This window comes from Colletotrichum graminicola, assembly GCF_000149035.1.
Source record: "Colletotrichum graminicola M1.001 genomic scaffold supercont1.3, whole genome shotgun sequence".
NCBI lineage: Eukaryota > Fungi > Ascomycota > Sordariomycetes > Glomerellales > Glomerellaceae > Colletotrichum > Colletotrichum graminicola.
Window position 1 is genome coordinate 499,150 of NW_007361007.1, and position 19,275 is coordinate 518,424.

The window sequence follows — 19,275 nt, forward strand, 5'->3', positions numbered from 1 at the left end:
ACAAGTCCGTTCGGTTCATTTTGTCTTCACTCAGTTCACCGGGTGAAAATTATTCAATGAAATGTGATGTTTTTCTTCCCGTATCCCGGGGAGCCACTTCAGGTGGATCTACAAGGGTACCGATCCATGAACTAATAGCCATCTGGATCTTGGGACGATATGATTTGCAAGTCAAGACTAGGGGTTGCGTAACGATCCACTTCGTTGTCTGCACAAGCAACGAGATAGAACAACTCTATTGCCTTCTCAGTCGAAAGGGAAAATAACTTCAAGTGAGCTGCTCGGACTATGATGGTGGATTGGGTGTGTACAGTGATTGGAAAAGGTTCAAAGACCATCAACTACCTTGAATATAAAGTAACTTCACCTCGGGAAGGACATCGAAGAGTTGTCTTGCCTTCTCATTCCTCCTCAGCAGGAGCCTCGTCTTCGTACTCTTCGCCGTACTCGTCATCCATGCCTGCATCCTGGTACTGCTGGTACTCGGATACCAGATCGTTCATGTTAGACTCGGCCTCAGTGAATTCCATCTCATCCATGCCCTCTCCAGTGTACCAATGCAAGAAAGCCTTTCTCCGGAACATGAGGCTGAACTGGTCGCCGACTCTGCGGAAACTGTTCTGGATTGCGGTGGAGTTTCCAATGAACGTCGATGATACGTCCAGTCCCTTGGGCGGCACAGAGCAATGAGCAGTCTGGATGTTATTCGGGATCCACTCCACGAAGTTGGCTGAGTTCTTGTTCTTGATGGCCTGGATCTGTTCCTCGACCTGCTTCATGGACACCTTTCCACGGCTAAAGGTACGTTAGCAAAGAATTCATCAAGCGACATGAGGGGACCAACTCACAACATGGTGGAGCAAGTCAAGAAGCGTCCGTCACGGAAATCAGACGCCAACATGACGTTCTTCGGGTCGAACATCTGCTGCGTGAGCTCGGCGATACCCAGGTTTGAGAAGGAGGCCGAGGAGGTGAGCGGCGCGAATCCGACGGTGAAGAAGTGAAGTCTGGGGAAGGGGACGAGGTTCACGGCCAGCTTGCGGAGGTCGGCGTTCAATTGCCCCGGGAAGCGGAAGCCCGTCGTCAAGCCGGACATGACCCTGGACACCAGGTGGTTGAGATGTCCGTAGGACGGGTGCGCTTGCTTCAGGGTGCGGCGGCAGATATCATACAGGGCCTCGTTGTCGATACAGAACGTCTCGTCCGAGTTTTCGACGAGCTGATGAATCGACAAGGTCGCATTGTACGGCTCGACAACGACCTCAGAGACCTTGGCAGACGGCAGGACAGAGAAGGTCGCCATCATACGATCAGGGAATTCCTCGCGGACCTTTGCGATGAGGAGGGTGCCCATGCCAGAGCCGGTGCCGCCACCGAGGGAGTGCGTGATCTGGAAACCCTGCAGACTGTCGCAGGCTTCGGCTTCGCGGCGCACGACGTCGAGGACTTGGTCAACCAGCTCGGCGCCTTCGGTGTAGTGGCCCTTTGCCCAGTTGTTACCCGCGCCGGACTGTCCGTAGACCATGTTGTCGGGACGGAAGAAGTCACCAAGGGGACCGGAACGGATTGCATCCATGGTTGCGGGCTCAAGGTCAACCAGGACTGCACGAGGAACGTACTTTTGTTTGGCAGCCTGCATCGTGTCAGAAAGGAATAGGGAGAAGTGCGCGACGACTGTATCGAGTTACCTCGGTGAAGTAGACGCTCAGCCTCTCGGACTGCTGCTCATCAGAGCCGCGGAATCTATGAAAATGTCAACTTGACGCTCGATGAGCGAGGTGACGTCGCGTTACATGGCGGTGAGACTCACACTCCATCTTGATCAAGCCCGTGCTCGCCGTGAATGGTTTGCCTGGTAGTGACCAACATCAGTCTCATCTCTTGAAGGTGCATCGACGGTCCCATCCTCATACCAGAATGCTGTACCGACTTGGTTGCCCTACAGATTCTTCGTCAGTCAGGGCTCATCCATTCGGCAGCGAAAGATACGTACACATTGGCCGGTTTGGAGGTGTATCTGTTGGATCCCCGAGTCAGCTGAGAATCAATACCTCAATAGGTACGTGGACAAGGTACAACTCACAATCTCACGCATTATGAACTTTGGGAATGGTGTGGATTGTCAAAAGTTGATGGTGGAAAGCAGAGATTTTCCCCGCTACTCAAGACAGGTGGTCATCTTATAGATACATATGCCTGTAAATCACAACAAATCCCCTATCCAAGGACCGACAACTTATCGCTGCGTATCGGATAGGCCCGAGCAGAGTGTAACTTTGCGGTCTGGATTTCCAATCCCCACATGTTTGCGCATCGTTGAATGGCTGCCTTTCTGATTCGACGGCTGCCTACTCCGGCAGCACAGTTTTGCTTACTCTTTGGAAGAGAGAGTGATGGGTAGGGAGGGGAGGGGGATGGGAAAAGGAAAAAAGAAAGGGACCTATGGCTGATGCCCATTCTCTCGGAGGCGGCGCCCAAAAGAGACCAAGCTAGTCCGCGTTGAGTATATATCCACAGAAATGATTGGTACATGGATGCTCTGTTTTGCTTTGCTCAGAATTCTAGGCATCATGAATCAGGTTTGTATGGCCGTAACTGGGAGATTATTGCCTAGAGGCTTGGTAACACCTTGGACCAATGGGTTCGTTCCCCTGGATACACAGCTGCCTGGCTATGGTGTTGTTGTTGCACGGTTGCTAAGTGCTCTACTCATTGTTGCCCTTTGGGTTTCCAGTCCGTAACGCCGAGCCGGATCCCAACTGGTGTCCTTAGTGGACCAAGCCAAGGTGGCGCGATTTAAATCTCCCAAAACCCAGCACGCCATCCCAGCGCGCACACCCATGGTGACGCAGAGTCAGCACTTGGAGAGCTGGTGAGCTCCCAGGACAGGACGCAGCGTGTGCTTCCATTGTTGGCGGGCATTCGGCACGGGCGTACGGCCAACCTTCTACGGCCCGTAATGTGGGCAGGCCACATCGTCAGAAAGACGCCAGCTTTGTCGAGCTTCGTCCGCCGGGCCTTGTCCGAAGACGGTTTCGTCCGGGCTTTGTCCGAAGACGGCGTTAAACGCCACAAGACGAACCCAGTGCAGGACGGTCGACATGGGGCGGCCGGACCGAGGGCGGTGCATTTTACGCTAATTCGAAGAATAACCGTGGGGGCAGGAAGCTGCCATCACAAGAAAGAGTCTATTTGGGACGTTCGCCATACATCAAGGTTGATCTGCCTATTGAAAGTTTATTGTCGGACGAGGGAGAAATACCTAGGTATTAAGCGGACATGTGCGCTCCACTGACATGCCAGTGAGCGCAGGAGCACGTATGTAATGGATGCTGATCCATTCATTCTCGGAGGTGCTTACTACAACGCGACAATCCTTTTTGGTGGAAATGATTCAACCATGATGGCCGCTTGGAATGCGGGTGCATCGGCCCCTCTCAGGGGCATCGGGAATTCCATAGTCCTGGTGTCCAGTTTCATAATCTTGCGGCATGGATGAAGATAGCATGGGAGATAGAATGAAAGAGATAGATAGAATGAAAAGAGAGAGAGCGGGAGAGAGAAGGGGGGAGGTTGATGACATCGTGACCGGAAGCATCGCCCAGAAACAGCGCGTGGCGGATCGTTGGCCGGGAGCCGGCGGAAACAACAAAATAGGCCGGGGTGGATTCGTCAGTCTCCTTTGAGAAAGCCAAGAAAATTGTCTTGCGGATCGAAGAACTGGATAATGTGGCTTTCGCATCAAAGAAATTGGATGTGTCTCGAATCCAGTGATTGACGAAATCAGCATGCCTCCCAAGTCTGGACACCCTGCGTCCCGAAGAATGAAGGCAATGAGAAGATATATCAACATCGATCACACCCATGTCTTTTTCGTTTAACATGCTTCCTGTCTACAGCTTTGTTTGCAACACTATCATTGACGCATCCTTCTCTTCGTCTTTCAAGGGACGAAACGTTCCTCTTGGTCGCTATTGTACCTATTCGATTCGTCAGATATCCAGGTGATTCTGCGTATCCAGCCCTTCTTCGCCAATATGCACTTTCCCACGAGATCAGCAGCTAGTCTGGGCCTGATGGCTGCCCATGTCACAGCCATTGTGCTGCCCGGTTCTCTTGTCACTCTCGTCTCTACAGGTCTGCCCGTGACCATTACCGTCACCCCCTCAGTGACCGGTTTGCCCCTGACGGCATTGTTGAACTTATCGACATTACTGAACTCGACGGCATCATTGAACTCGACGGCATTGTTGAACTCGACGGCATTGTTGAACACAACATCATCATTAACCCAAACGGCACCAGCACAATCGACCGTCTCCATCAAGACCAAGACCTCGAGTACCCTGTCTACCGTTTTGCCCACTCCCACCACACCCCCGACTTCGGGTTTGACCGCCGACCAGCAGAAAGCTCTTGACCTTCACAACGCCTATAGAGCCCAGGTTGGTAATGGAGACTTGATTTGGGATGACGACCTTGCCAAGAGCGCTCAGAAATGGGCAAAATATCTTGCCGATTCCGGCCGCTTTGAGCATGACCAGAACACGGGTGGCCAGGGCGAAAATTTGGCCTATTTCCAAGGCGCCTCCGACCCCCCAAACTCCAAGGCTGTTCAGCTTTGGCTTGATGAGAAGTCTCTGTACGACGGAAAGCCCATCACGGACAAGCCAGGCGGGCCCAACTACCATACATACGGCCATTACAGTGAGTCCCTATGATGTTTCCATCAACTGAGATCGTGACTAACAGGACCACAGCTCAATGCATTTGGAAGTCTACCCAGAAGGTCGGCCTAGCTATCGCAAATTCCCCAGATGGCAAAACTTATGTGGTTGCTCGCTACTCCCCCCCCGGAAACTAGTAAGTCGATTCCGTACGCCCTGCGTTGGTACAATTGGTGTCTGACCGTCCTACAGCATGGGCCAAATGCCTTACTAGAAAAGCGTAGATGCTACGTCTTGAGCACGATAAAGCCACGCTATGGGCCGAATATATGGGGGAAGCGTAACAGGGATTTGGTTTAAGCTGGATATGCCTTCAATTCGTTTCTGAACTAATGGCGTCTTGATAGTGTTGCTTTTTTGAAGACCACTCCAAGGTCAACACGTTAGTGTTCCGATAGCAACTCATGACTTTTGGAAGACTCAAAGTACATGAATATATTCTGCAATGGCCCCATTATATCTAATGATAGCCTCAAGAGTACTGGCTTGGGGCCGAAACCCTATAACTTGAAATCTCCTCGTTACACCTATAAAATGGCATTTTAACTCAAGCAGCTCGTTTGGTCCTGAATTCTTATTCAACGTCGAGTTCTGGGCGGCGTGAGATGAACCTGCAGCAACAAGTCTGTCACATAATTTACAAGTTCACTTCTGGAGATGATCGGGTATTGAGTCCAAGTTCCGGGTCAGTTGCTTCCCGGACTCTTCAATAACCACAGCCGTATGTCTGCGGTTGGATATCTCAGATAACCTAGGCATCTAAGAACTTGGAGCGCACCTCTCTACAGGAAAACCAAAAAGAACACCACCGTTTTGAATAGCCTTTCTGAATTGAACGACCGACAGTTTCAAAGAAGGAATGCTGCTATGTCCGTCATAATGACAAGGGGTTTGAAGGCCATGGATCCACCTACTAGTATATGATAAATAGTACTGGATAAGAACATGAAAGCCACCTCAAATGGACATCTGACGTAGAATCTACTTATTATTTAAATCCAAACTTTCCCTGACTCTTTTCTACTCGAGCATTGATGCTTCAAGTGATTAATGCACGAGGGCTATCGAAACAGTCATCCCACTGATTACCCGGGGAAGCATAAAACCTCTCAAGAACTTCTTTCGCAGCCAACGGCAAGTATACACCCAGGTCCCGAGACGCTTCTTCCAGCCGACAGAAAAGGAAGGCCCGGAGCGTGGAACCGAGGCTCTTAGCTTCAAAACCAGCCACGATAATTGGCCAAGTTGCGCAGTGCTTCAGAATGTCCGAGGTAGCCGACGTTTTGAGGAGGGAGAATAGCCTGCCGGGGTGTATTTTTTTGACGGCTGCCCAACCCGCCGACGACGAGAACGCGCCAGCACTCTGCAGAGACGAAATACCAAACAGCACCACTGCGGACTGATAGATCTGAGCCATCATCAAATGCTCCTCCCGTAGTTTCTCCTTACTCTCCGACCAGGATTCTGGGGAGAAGTCTGTGATCTTCGTCAGGAGATCTTCCGCTTCTGGCTGAGTTGTCCCCTTGGCACCTTGACGCGAGGCAAGGAAGCGGAGGCGATTGATGTCGATGATGTCGATGAACAACTCTACAGGACATGGCAGATATGGGTAGTAGCCTATTTCAAATGTGTCGCGAATAAGAACCTTCATCTCGGAATTCAAGACGGGAGACATCTGATCATCTGCTGGGCTAGTCGTGTTGGCGAAATTTTCGATGCTACATACGTTGATTCACGTCAGGAAATGTTATGGGAATAGGAGGAGATTGTACCCATGAGAAATCCAGATAGTACCACGACTCACATCTTGCAGAAGAGGACCACAGCCTTCATATGGGGTACTTTGCGGCACAGGTCTTCCCAGCCGCCACGCAAAGCAACCAAGGCTGCAAAGCCATTTAAGTGAAATCGCCAGTTGGATGCCGTCGCAGACCCCATAAGCTACGGTGAAGGCATCAGCTTGTTGACTACACAGAATGTGAGAGAGGGGCAGATATCAATGCGTACATCACCATACATAAACACGACCACGCCGGACATTGTGAGATCGGAGGTTCGCCTGCGTTCATCCACAATTTCCTTGTTCAGGGCTTGGACTGCCGTGGAGCGATGTTGTATAGCCCTGGGTTTGACTTCGGCCACAAAGGGGTCGTGCTTCCTCGATATCATCCGTAACATGCGATGTTCGATAGCCATAGCAACCAGGGCGTGTTGTATGGGGGGCTGCATGTAGTGAACGTGCGTTACGGGTATAACCCATGGACTTTGACTCAACTGATTCAGGGATAAGTACGGGTATATTTGTTCGTTCCCTACAGTGAAGTCGCTGTTTGTCAGTATTCGTCTGATAGGTAATAAGCAACAGCTAAATTCCGTATCCCTCAAAAGTACATTATGCTTACGACAGGGGAGTCACTAACAGTACAAGGTAGCCTCAATAATGTCGCAGGTCTCGGTCCGAAATTCATACCCGGGAAAGATATGGACCAGTTCTTTCCCACTAGCGGGCTTTGTGACATCGACTTGACCATCCTGGGGGCGTCCATTGGCGGCGGATTCTTTATCGGGAAGCGCGCTTTTGCGGTTCCACGTCCGCGTCTTGACTTTGTTGGGAGCCAGCCAAGTCAGCGGCTTCTTGTCGTCGTACCCGGGACATACCATGCCGCTGATCTTGCATTTCGAGCAGACGGGACGTCCCGAGTCGCAGACCAACCGTCGACGTTGGCACTCCCAACACTGTCGCCTTTGACTGCCATTCGTCGTATGGGCGGGGGTCGTGGTGGCAGGACTCCGCTGATTTGATACGTACTTCGTCTCCATCATGCTCAAGCACGATCACTTGGACGCTTTGGGTTAATAGAGGTATGGGCTATCGAATGCGTAGTGCGCCGGTCCAGATGCTTAATATTCATGGGATGAACCACATTGTTACACACCGACCGAAACAATCGCAACTCCCTCGCTATTATCCTAATAAGGAAAAGCGCCTGCCATCCTTTGTGGCTTTGTCATGGCTTAGCATACGCTCGATAGACAATCAAGTCAGCCCTAAAGCCACGTAACCGAGACCAAGATGGGAATACCTAGTTCTTGAGTGACCCGTGATACAACAGATGCAAACCTGAGATAATACAAAATGTATATGTAGATCATTCAAGGCGCATGTGATTCAAGATTGATAACTTGCTCTGGGTTCGTCTTTCTCTCGAATGTTAATGTAGTAGTCAGTGAACAAGGATCTATCTCTAAGTGAGGGGCTTGAGGTGAACAGGCGAACCATGATCTATAAAGGCCATCAACTTGGTAGTATATGGATATTGAATGAGCTGTTGATTGCCATGCATTAGAAGTTTGATCTTGATGTGCGTTTGTCAGGGTTTATCGTCACAACCCATGGGCTGCAATGTACGTTATACAGCCTGAAGAGCGTAAGGTTTCTAGATACTGAGTCAGGAGTACGATGAGATGGACTTGGGGCCAGGGTGCTATCGATATTCGAGTACACATGCCCTGATAGATCCCTATTCTTCTTATTTCCTTTTTGCGCATTTCATACGGAGAACCTAAACCCACAAATAACCTACGGAATGATATAATGGCATTTCTGTTCAACAATTACGACTCAGCAACCCGCAGAAGCGCCTGGCTCACCTCGCTCACCCATATTATCGCATACCCGTGGGGCAGCGGGTGTCTCATCCGCACATGAATAGAAACGTGGATGCTCGTGATCGATGGCATTCTACTACATAGCCTTTGTCGATTGTTTTCTTCATCTTCGCAGTATCCTTCTTTTCTTAGACACATGGCTGTGGCCCGAGACTTGAGGTACCTGCCCATAGATGTTCAAGTCCAAGCACGCTAGTGTCAGACCAGATGATCAACATTGGACGGTGTATGATCGCAGCTCGTCTCAAAATGAAATCGTGCCTAATTAGGAGCTAGCACCCAATGGCGATTTCCGGAAAGCCGGGGAAGATGAACAAGTCTAAATGTTTATTCTGATTCAGGTGAGTGGCCCATATCAAGCGCCCTGCGAAAGATGCGGACTGTATAAGATTCTGGACCTTTCCATGCAATACATGTCAAAAAGTTTGTTTGACCACCAAAGAAAGAATCTGTAGTCCTTGAGACAACTATATACTTCTTAAAATATCCTAGAGTTACCATTGATACCGTTGTCAAGTCTTTGTATATGTGATTGGCTTGACATTTTGGAATTTACCCAGCTACTTCCTACAGGCTTAACTCAAATACCCCGCTTCTGCACCACCCCCGCTTTTGCACCACCCAAACTCTCCTCCTTCATCAACATCACCACTTTTTTCAAACTATCATAACATTTCCCATAGTTATCCAAATTGCTTCAAATTTTCAGTATACCTTCTTTAACCCATCATGAAGCAATATACCGAAGATCAGCTCCAACAGGCACTTCTAGATATCGATAGTAGTTGCTTTATCCGCTAGGCAGCTTGTAAATAGGGTATCCTATACTATACTCTTTGATACCGGCTTCACGGTGGGCAATCTAAGGGCACTGCCTCTGCCTATCTACAGCAACTATCCCAGAGCCAAGAGGAGATACTAGCTGCCCATATATCTCTTCAAGACTCTCTTAGCAGGTCCCTTAACCATTAACAAGTAAAGGGCCTGGCAGAGCGTATAATAGGTGATAGGTATCCTCCTCTTAGGAAGAGGTGGATGGCCTAATTCCGGCAGCAAAATCTATCTATTAGAACTAAGGGCTCTAGATTAATAGATGCCTAGCGATAGGCAGCCTATTCTTCTAAGGTTATTAAAGAATTCTTCTAGCGCCTAACTAATATCCCTGCTATCTAGGGAATCTATCTATCTAACTAATAGAATATAGATAAGACTAGTATTATAGAGGGCAGGGGGTCTAATAGGCTAGTAATAGGCTCTTTAGAATCACAGCATATCTAGAAATAACAGCTAGGATCCTAGGCATAGATTTCCCTTATTAAATATGTATCTGCTAATAAGAGGTCCTTATGCCTATTAGTTATATATAAAGGGAAGTCTATCTAGGCCTAGTGGTTCCTATCTAACCTATTAAGATATAAAGAATAGCACTTTACTTACTCTAATAATAGCTAGATAACTAATAATACTGCCCTTAAATAGCTAGAAAAGGTCTTTATCCTATTAACTACACCTACCTAGCTAGAGGAGGCTAGACTATTAATCCTAGATAGGCATTACAGCTATATAACTATTAAATTTATATAGCAATACTAGCAGCATTATATCTATCTCCTATTTCTACTGCTACACTCCTCTGCTGTCCTCTAGCCTCTAGATGTGGCTGTTTTTAGCCTATTAAAGCAGGCCTATTGCTAAAGGGTTAGATATCTAGATAACTAGGTTACGGATTTAACTATAGCTAGCAAAAGGGCATTCCTAGAGTGTTATTTCAAGGCCCGTAAAGCAGCTATTACAAGCAAGAACATCAGCAGTGGCTAGAGGTCAGCTGGATTATAGCCTATCTGTATAAGGCGCCCTCTATCTAACTCTATAGTAACCAAGGCCTAACAGAGCCAGCCTAGCCAGCAGACTAGTAGCCAACAGTAGGATAAAGCTGTATCTATCGTCCGATGGTTAACACCTAAAGGATCTACTAATTTACGGCATCAATTACAACTATTCAACCAGATAGGCCAGGATAGGCTAGATACCCATACTATTCGTCACCTATCTCAAAAGGTACAAAAGGGCTATAATAAGCAGGCATCTAAAGTGGCCCTTCTAGAAAGGCAAGTCAGCTCTTTACAGGCTCAGTTAGATAATATACGGTTACAGAAGAGGAAAAAGGTCTGACTATCTCCTAACAGCACCTTTGCCACTATAGAGGATATAATCCGGGCCCGAAGTCCGGATACCGGCAATATAGATAGTCCGGATGAATCCAGGGCATCCGAATTGCCCAGCGAGGCCGGAAGTTGCATATGGGTGGGCGGCAGAGATGGTGAAATAAGCGGTGATGATGGTGGTGATGATGGTGGTGAAAATGGTGTAAATGTGGGGGTGGTGCAGAAGGGGGGTATTTGAGTTATATTGTGCGTGGCAGGTTGCAGGTGGAAAGTAGCGTGTGCGGGTCACACATATAAAGCATGATGGTGGTGGTAGATACAAACAAAACAAGCTACTGGGTCGAGAGAATGGCACAAATAGTCCTGAAGAAGAGGTTCAAATGCACTGCCATCATAGTGTACCGTTCTGTCCACAGCGTCATTCCCCATACCAACTCGCGATGCGAATATGCTAGCGCCAATGGTTTAGTTCTGAATCCTCTGTTGCCATCACGCAGCGTCAGTCGGGGAGGCGGGGCGCATTATCTCACGCATCACTTGTTCTTTGCTGTTGTCCCATCAACAGCTTCCATTTTAGCTCCTTTCTATATTGCTAGTCTGGATGATGTCTCATGCACACGTTGACATCAGACTCAAACCCACTACTACCTTTAGGGGAGGATACTGGGATTTTCCTCTGTTTGATGTATACTGTCTCCCTCGCTTTTACAACTGGCGCTTGAATTGTCTGATACTAGTGTGAATTGGCACGCTATCCTACTATGAAGCTTTCGGCAATACGGGGTGAGACCTTAGATGGTTTCTGTCAAAGGGGCGCTACATCACCTTCAGGTTTAGCTCAGGAGCCATCTGCGTTTTAGGAGTTGATTAGTGCTGCATGCACCCACGGCTGACAACGACAGGAAACGGTCCCCGTTGCATAGGAAACCTTCCCAGCCAGCTGGTTGAGCTTCGTCTGGTCCTTCGGACGATGATTTATGCACGCAGGAGGGCATGTCGCTGCGGGCATGGTGTTAGGGGACAATGGCTCGCTTGAGGGATACCTTATCAACATCCAAGCTCACGGTGCAACGGGTATTGAGATGAATTGTTTTCTCGAGAAAACGTAGGATAAGGCACAATCGATCTAGAAAAGAAATCTCTCATGCTGATACAGCGGCAGGATTCCCGGAACTCCGGTTACTAACCAACGACTAGGCGGACCCGATATACCTACAAGTACAAAAGTAGGGTGGGCACAACAAGGACTAACTCTGCAAGCGAATCGTGCTATTCGCCATGCGATGAGGTCGCATCGGTCGGGCGTTTGTTGTATTGGTCCAATTCTTTGGGTTCAGCCACACCAAGAATTAAAAGAAGGGGAAGCTAAGCTCATAGTTCGAGACAAGGCCGAAAGATTCAGGTTTGCTTAGTTAGGTATGTATACGACTGTGTACGGTCAGTACTGTGTACCCATGCGACCTTACGGGACCGACCGCCCCTTTCCTTCAAATTGGCTATCTTTTGAAGCTTCAACTGTAGCTTACTGGATTTCCTCCACTCTGTCTCAGTTTGCATTGATCTAGCCTGGCTGCCCGATGGAGTGGGCTTGAATCGGGAATAGCGGTTTACTATGTCATCCCAGTGAGATATAACTTTGACAAGTATATTGACTTGCTGAAAGTCTTGAAGTCAGGTGGGTAGGGGGGAAATTAGTGGTTGTCTTTGGACTTTCTGCATGTCACCGTATACATATTGTCGCAAATGCACTACCTATGTTATCATGTTCAGGACCGCAGTAGTGCTGCCACTCTCAAGGATAAACCGGAGGTCTAATCTGTAGTTTACTAGGTAATGCCTACCTACCAATCCACTTCCTATTTTTGATGAGTATATCTGGCACTGGAGTGGCTTAAGATTGGAAAACTGAGATGAACTTTCAAACACCCACCACCCTCTGGGTACAGAAAATCAGTCTGACACCATATCCCATCCTATTGCTCCGCATGCCATGATCGTCTCCGCTTGAGTTTGGCCGAGACCGTGCCGGGTCGCAAGGCTATCGATGATCTTGCAGCCCTGCGCTTCCATACCGACTGTTGGGAGGCTGGGAAAGGAAGGTCCCATTATCTTCCAACCTGGGAAAGGTCGGCCTTCAAATCCAGAAATGAAGGAGTGCAAGCCCGAAACCTCTTGGCTCGTAACCCTGTCCGACGTGTAGACAAACCGATTTCGGGAATGATCCAGAACAGGGGACGGCGCGGCAACCGACCCGTGCCGAGCCAGACTTGGAACCCAATGGAGCTGGAATCGCAGGTATCCGCCAGCCGCGCTCGGATGTTTCTCCCCGACGAAAGAGGCCGACAGGTAGGTGTGGGTGCGTATCATGCAACGCTGCCTGTGTCGTATTATGAATAATGCAGTGTAAGTTTTGACAAGAAATGAGATGCTTTCAGATTTCGTAATTTTTAGCCATTAGTATGAACCAAACCGGGGCTCTTCAGTTCGATGTCGAAACTTGGAGTGTGGCAAGGCGTACCGCGCTTGGTGAGTGGTTAACGGTTAGGAACTCTCATGATTCTCATCATCCTTCGTACTCTTCATTCAGAACGTAATCGATATTTTTGACACGTCAAAGTACAATGGCATGGCGAGAGAAGATGGTGCGGACCACCCTGGTCTTCTCTGCCGGGTATCCAACAATGTTCCCATGAGGCTTTCCCAACGAACACCGTAAATGCGTAAGCTCCTCCCGAGCTGCGTGCACTGTGTACAAGGGGGAAAAAAACTTAAAAAAAACTCTTCACAAAACTGCCCTCTTTCATAATGGCGACTGTTTTGTGGTTATTCTTGCCGCCGACTCGGGAGTATCGCTTCTTCCGGCGTCCTCTTCAGAGACCCAAATCTCCGTCCTCTTCTGAATACCGGGTTCCAGTGGAATGTCGCTGTGATCGCTCTTCGTGACTGAAGGTCTGCGTTCGGAACGGATGTAGGTGTCCATCGCGTCGGTGTTGTCTCCATGCAACCTGCTGCCGTTGTATGCAGAGCGTGTACGATGAGACGAGGAGTTTGCGTAGGCCGACGCGTACGTAGGTACCTCCTTCTCTCCGAAGAAGTAAAACCAGAGGGACCGAGCAATGGCGAGATTACCTGCAATGATTCCGAGGTAAAGCTCGAGGTTTGACCATATTGCGGTTACGGCATAGACGTCTACATGGGCAACTGTTAGCAATGGCCTCTGGGGCGCTCGAGACATGCGAAATACGTACAACTCAAGTCGGCAGTCTTGAGCCCCAGCGATGCTGCCCTGGCGATGCCGAAGCCGGTTGCACTATCACGTCGTTAGCAAGACAGCTACAAAGAGGGGATCGAATTCGACCAACACCAGACCAAGACTCATTAGGCCGCCGACCAAATACTTGGTTGCCATCGGGATGCGGACTTGCCAGACGACTACCAAGGGCAAAAACGAGCATAGTAAATCGGTCATGACAGAATACGCTGCGACGAATGATGTCAGCTTTGGTTTCGAATCGAGTGTCGTCACGACCTATCCAAATGACTTACAGATGGTCAAGTAGATGGAGTAAATTCGGATCTTTGCATCCCAACAGGTGCCCACTCCTGTCCAGTATGCATCGATGGGATCGCACTCTGCCAGTAGGATGACAATGACGCCAAAGTTTGTGACGATCAGCCCCGTCATTACGGTCCATAGGAAATATTTCAGCTTGCTGGAATTCTTGATGCGGAGCAGCAGTAGCATGATGGAGCACTTCAAGAGGCAGATGCTGGAGAAGAGGAGGATCTGCGCGAACCACCCAAGCATATTATTGTGGACGTATTGCTCGGTCGAAATGTACCATCTATGCCTCCCGTTGCCGGATGCGCCCTGCGCACACTGTACGCCATATCGAACGATGCCCAGAATTGTGACGAGCGCCATCAGATAGTCGTCCCATCCCAGGTGGCGTAGCATGAAGCGGACATAGAGGCGGATCGATGTGGTGAAGACGACGAAGAAGATGAGCACGCCAGAGATACCGAGGAGAACCGGATTGATGTTCTTGTCCGGCGGCAACGGATTCGGAGGAGTGACTGGCAGCATCGTTGACCTTCTCTCTCCTCTCTGGAGGAAGAGGGGGAAAACAAAACGGTCAAGGTATCGTCGAGTAGGACCCGGTAGCCTGAGTGATGTGCCAAGCCAAGAACGTGGATGGGTGTGTCTAGCAAGAGAGATGGGCTATGGGCTGGACAAAAAGCTTGAGAGATTGAAGAACGGGGGAGGCCAAGGAGGGTAAACGACCCACGAGTTGGTGGCCAGTAGGGTGGGTAGCTGAAGGAAACGATGTTGATCGCCGAGATTTAGTTTCAAATAGCGGCCTGACCTTATCATTCGCCCTGGGTTTCCAACAAACCACTGCAGAGCACCAAGGTGCGGCGATTGGGCGGCTTTATCGTCTTAAGAGCTGCGACGAAACTGGATAACGTGCGAGCTGAGAAGGGTACTGACAGACTTCGTACGCTGCCAGAGGTTCCGCACACACGCACGCCCTGCCTGCTCGAATAAAGTCTGTAGGCGATGCAACGAGTGCCGGGGCGACGCGGCGCATATTTCTCAAGATGGGATTGATCCCGCAGTTCACTGGACAGCAACATCTTGCTTTACCTATTACAGTAGTATGCATACGATGAATCCGCTAAAGACGGCCGCTACCAAGAGCAGTCGACGAATATTCCTCCCACATCGCTTCTACTGCCCAGAGTGCGATGCTACATACCATCTGGAGGGGGTGGGGGGAAGGCACTGGTGCCTACAAAGTTTAAATCCCGGGTTGATCCATGACCAAGATGGCCGTGTGTCTTCCAGGGTTCGCGGTGGATACAAAGCCTAGAAAAGGGCCTCGCTCAAAAGTTTACTGTGCGGAAAATGACCTAGGATTGTAAGTGATCATCTCGTCCTGGATACCATAGAGGCCCCTAGACCAATGTGAGTGATTCTCATGTCACGACATCGTATCTGCCAGGCTGGCTGGGCTGTCGCGTAATATGCCACAGGCCCTCTCAAGGGGCAGAGCGTCCGAAGTGATGGGTTTGACAATGTCAGCTGTATACGTATCAGTCATGCTGAATTGCGTGACGATGATCTCCCTATTTGAGTTTCGCTTGTCATCTCGTCCGCATTCTCTCGGCTTGTTTGTGTCGTTCTACGTACTTAAGCATGGTGGGCGGGACGTCGGCGATAGAAATCATACTATGATGCTGTTATGATGATGGTGAGCAAGCCGCAGTAGGTAATCCTGCTGTGATGCATACACTTGCTGATTAAAGGGGGGATAGAGGCAGAGTTTCGATTTCATGCATCCGTTGCCAACCTTGAAAGGGGAAGATGGCATGAGCCTCAGGGGTAGTCCTAGGAGCATTATCATCAGCGGTTGGAAGGGACGAGCCTCTCATGGAGAATACGATGGAGGGTTTGTAAAAATGGGAATTCAAGGTGCTTGCTTCATGAAGTAAAACACGTTCTTTTCTCAGAACACGCGGGGGCCAGCGTGGGTATGCGAATGATTGGCTTAGGCGGACAAATGGAGTCGAGGAGACAGATTCGCAGGCACAGGCATGACCCTGAGTCAGAATGCCAGCAGCTCCCTGGTGAACAATCAACCGGAGAAGCTCCGTCTCTGCCAGCGGGCAGTGTTAATTAACATTCCGGGAGCAAGGACGTCAATGGAACGGTAGCATCGCCGAGCACGGCCAAGCGGCTAGACCTCCTCGTACCCCGGACATCGCATGACCTTACACGTTGAGGATGTTGAGAGATTCAAAAGTGCATTTGTGGCCAATACCCTCGATCTCTGGTCTAGTGCAGCAAGCCAACCATGAGCGCCAACTATTCTCTCTTGTCCTCCCTTCTCTTCTCTTACCCCCCCTCCCAATATGTCGGTAGATAATATAGCTCACGCGTCTTCAAGACACAGTAAGATCGGCTCTAGTGTCCGTAGTCCACACGCCCTCCATTGTATGCCGGAGTATTCCATATTCTCCCACGTAATAGTATAAGAAAGTGCTCGGCACCCCACCGAGCCAAGATTACCAATATTTTTGCAGTCCCTGCCTTACTATGTAGATGTGGTGCCATTGGGGCAATGGAGACAAGGGTATCTGCAGGTTCACACATTCGCTGACCGGCAAATTTTGAACACTAACCCGTACTATTAATCCACTATCCGCGTTAGTGACATTACCGACATGCGGTGGCACATGGGAACATTTGGGGGACAGTCTACAAAAGGGTAGTGCAGTCCAAGTTCTTGATGCGTCACGCGATATACCACAGCCCGGTAGCATTCTGATCGGCCTTACGTGCCGGTACGCGCATCATCTGTTTGAGCTTGTGTTTACCCGCTCGCTTTCGTATGATTTGTCTAGGTAATACATACTGGGTTCCAAACACTATTCCTAGATAATCTTCCCGAAGCATCGCTGCGCCGTCTGAGCCATGCTTGTCAAGGCGTGTCTTGCCCTCGCTTCTGCGGCCATTGTTTCGGGTGCGCCCTCTCTGACGCGGTCTTATGGAGACGATGTCTACGACTATGTAAGTTCCGCCATCCCGCCTTCTTGCGGTTGCGTTGCTCTTTGTACAGGGGCCTTAGGGCTGGATGGGCTCACCGCCCCCCCCCCCCCCCCCCCTGACATCGGAAAGACGCGGCTGGCACACCATGATTTGAACACACTGACCTCTCATCTAGATCGTCGTTGGTGGTGGCACCGCTGGAGTCGCCGTGGCCGCCCGTATCAGCGAGGGACTCCCCGCAGCCAAGATACTCTTGATTGAGGCCGGCCCAGCGGTATGGGACGAGCCTAAGATCAACATTCCCGGTATGAAGGGATCAACGCTGGGGACCAAATATGACTGGAACTTCACCACTGTGCCTCAGCCCGATGCCAAAGGCCGTACCTTCGCCGTCAACCGGGGCAAGGTCCTTGGGGGCAGTTCCGCTCTCAACCTCATGACCTACAACAGGGCAGCCGTTGCTGAGTACGATAGCTGGGAGGCTCTTGGCAACCCGGGTTGGAACTGGGAGACGATGATTGCCGCCATGAAGAAGTCTGAGAACTTTACTGGCATCAACACTGACACGTACGGTTCAGAGGGCGTCGGTGACAGTGGCCCGGTCAAGGCCGTCATCAACAGAATCATCCCTAAGCAGCAGGAGACATGGATTCCGACGATGAACTCGTTGGGTATCAAGACCAACCTGGAATCACTCGGAGGAAACCCTCTCGGTGTCATGTACCAGCCCAGCAGCATCGACCCTACGCACTACAACAGGTCCTACAGTGCCAACGCATATGTCCCCATCGCCGGCCCCAACTTGGTCATCCTCCCTGACACCACTGTTGCCAAGGTCAACCTTGAGAAGGACACAGCGAAGTCAACCCTACAAAGGGCATGTGGCGTGACTCTTCAGGACGGAACCGTGATTCAGGCTCGGAAGGAGGTCATTCTCTCTGCTGGCTCCATCCAGAGCCCGGGTCTGCTAGAGCTCTCTGGCATCGGCCAGGCTTCTGTCCTCGAAGCCTCTGGCATTGAGCAAGTCATTGACCTTCCCGGTGTCGGTGAGAACCTGCAAGACCACCTCCGCATTCAAAGCTCCTACCAGCTGAAGCCCAACTACACCTCCTTCGACATCCTTCGCAGCAACACCACCGTGGCCGCGGAGCAGTTGGCACTCTGGAATGCTGGCCAAGTCTCCCTTTACGACTACACTGGATCTGGTGAGTGATTTCCATGAATGTCTCATCTTTCAATAATGAACAACTTTGCTTACGCTACTGTTTCAGGCTATACTTTCAGCACGTGGGCACAGGCGATCGGCAACGATTCCCACTTGGTCAATCTCGCTAAGCAAGCCGCCGGCGAGGATTCCAGTGTCGTTGACCACAAAAAGCTGGAGTTCCTGTCCGATCCGTCTATCCCCCAGCTCGAGGTAAGAGAGCCCCCCCAAACGACACCGCCAACTCGATATTGTTTCTAACAATGGACTTAGGTGATCTTCTCGGACGGCTACACAGGAGTCAAGGGTTACCCTGCAGCCACCTCGCCCCTCTTTGGCAAGGGCTTCTTCAGTCTCATCGCCGTTCTCATGCACCCCATGAGCCGGGGCTCGATCCACATCAACCCGTCTGACACGGCTGGAAAGCCCATCATCGACCCCAACTACTTCTCTCACGAGCACGATCTCGAGGCCGCCATCCAGGCCATCAAGTACTGCCGAAAGATCGCCCAGACGGAGCCCATGAAGCAACTCTGGGAAAACGAGTATGAGCCCGGCCTGGACGCTGTGCAGACCGACGAGCAGTGGAAGCAGTTCGCCCTCAACACTACGTTGAGCATATACCACCCCGTCGGGACTTGCTCCATGTTACCGAAGGAGGACGGGGGTGTCGTCGATGCCGACTTGAAGGTATACGGCACGTCCAACCTGCGGGTCGTTGATGCTAGTGTTATCCCCCTCCTCATCTCCGCTCATATGCAAACTGCCGTTTACGGTATTGCTGAGATTGCCGCGGAGCGCATAATTGCCAGCGCTGCTACATGCTAGATAGAAACAACATAAAGAGGCATAGAGCTTTTTAGAACAGAAGTAGACACCAAACCTCTTAAAGATAATCATAATGGCCAACCACTCACATATTCGAAGTTTTCACAATGTCCTTGTTTTTCTGCGTAA

The 19,275-nt window shown here is 50.2% G+C and overlaps 5 protein-coding genes across 5 annotated transcripts; 2 read left to right on the forward strand and 3 right to left on the reverse strand.

The window, feature by feature from the left end:
- Positions 1-401: 401 nt before the first annotated feature.
- On the reverse strand, positions 402-2,095 carry GLRG_01057 (tubulin/FtsZ family protein; the record flags this gene model as incomplete). Its single annotated transcript, XM_008091742.1, has 7 exons — positions 402-795; positions 849-1,633; positions 1,689-1,743; positions 1,811-1,852; positions 1,914-1,939; positions 1,994-2,017; positions 2,084-2,095. 7 exons carry the CDS (start codon positions 2,093-2,095, stop codon positions 402-404), a joined length of 1,338 nt encoding a protein of 445 aa, XP_008089933.1.
- Positions 2,096-4,037: 1,942 nt separating this feature from the next.
- On the forward strand, positions 4,038-4,941 carry GLRG_01058 (SCP-like extracellular protein; the record flags this gene model as incomplete). Its single annotated transcript, XM_008091743.1, has 3 exons — positions 4,038-4,707; positions 4,761-4,863; positions 4,920-4,941. 3 exons carry the CDS (start codon positions 4,038-4,040, stop codon positions 4,939-4,941), a joined length of 795 nt encoding a protein of 264 aa, XP_008089934.1.
- Positions 4,942-5,766: 825 nt separating this feature from the next.
- Positions 5,767-7,388, reverse strand: GLRG_01059 (C6 zinc finger domain-containing protein; the record flags this gene model as incomplete). Its single annotated transcript, XM_008091744.1, has 4 exons — positions 5,767-6,445; positions 6,532-6,668; positions 6,735-7,039; positions 7,148-7,388. 4 exons carry the CDS (start codon positions 7,386-7,388, stop codon positions 5,767-5,769), a joined length of 1,362 nt encoding a protein of 453 aa, XP_008089935.1.
- Positions 7,389-13,361: 5,973 nt separating this feature from the next.
- On the reverse strand, positions 13,362-14,648 carry GLRG_01060 (uncharacterized protein; the record flags this gene model as incomplete). Its single annotated transcript, XM_008091745.1, has 4 exons — positions 13,362-13,750; positions 13,810-13,871; positions 13,924-14,041; positions 14,108-14,648. The coding sequence occupies 4 exons, from the start codon at positions 14,646-14,648 to the stop codon at positions 13,362-13,364; spliced, it is 1,110 nt and encodes a 369-aa protein (XP_008089936.1).
- Positions 14,649-17,039: 2,391 nt separating this feature from the next.
- Positions 17,040-19,146, forward strand: GLRG_01061 (GMC oxidoreductase; the record flags this gene model as incomplete). Its single annotated transcript, XM_008091746.1, has 4 exons — positions 17,040-17,135; positions 17,290-18,319; positions 18,386-18,531; positions 18,592-19,146. 4 exons carry the CDS (start codon positions 17,040-17,042, stop codon positions 19,144-19,146), a joined length of 1,827 nt encoding a protein of 608 aa, XP_008089937.1.
- Between the last annotated feature and the right edge of the window lie 129 nt (positions 19,147-19,275).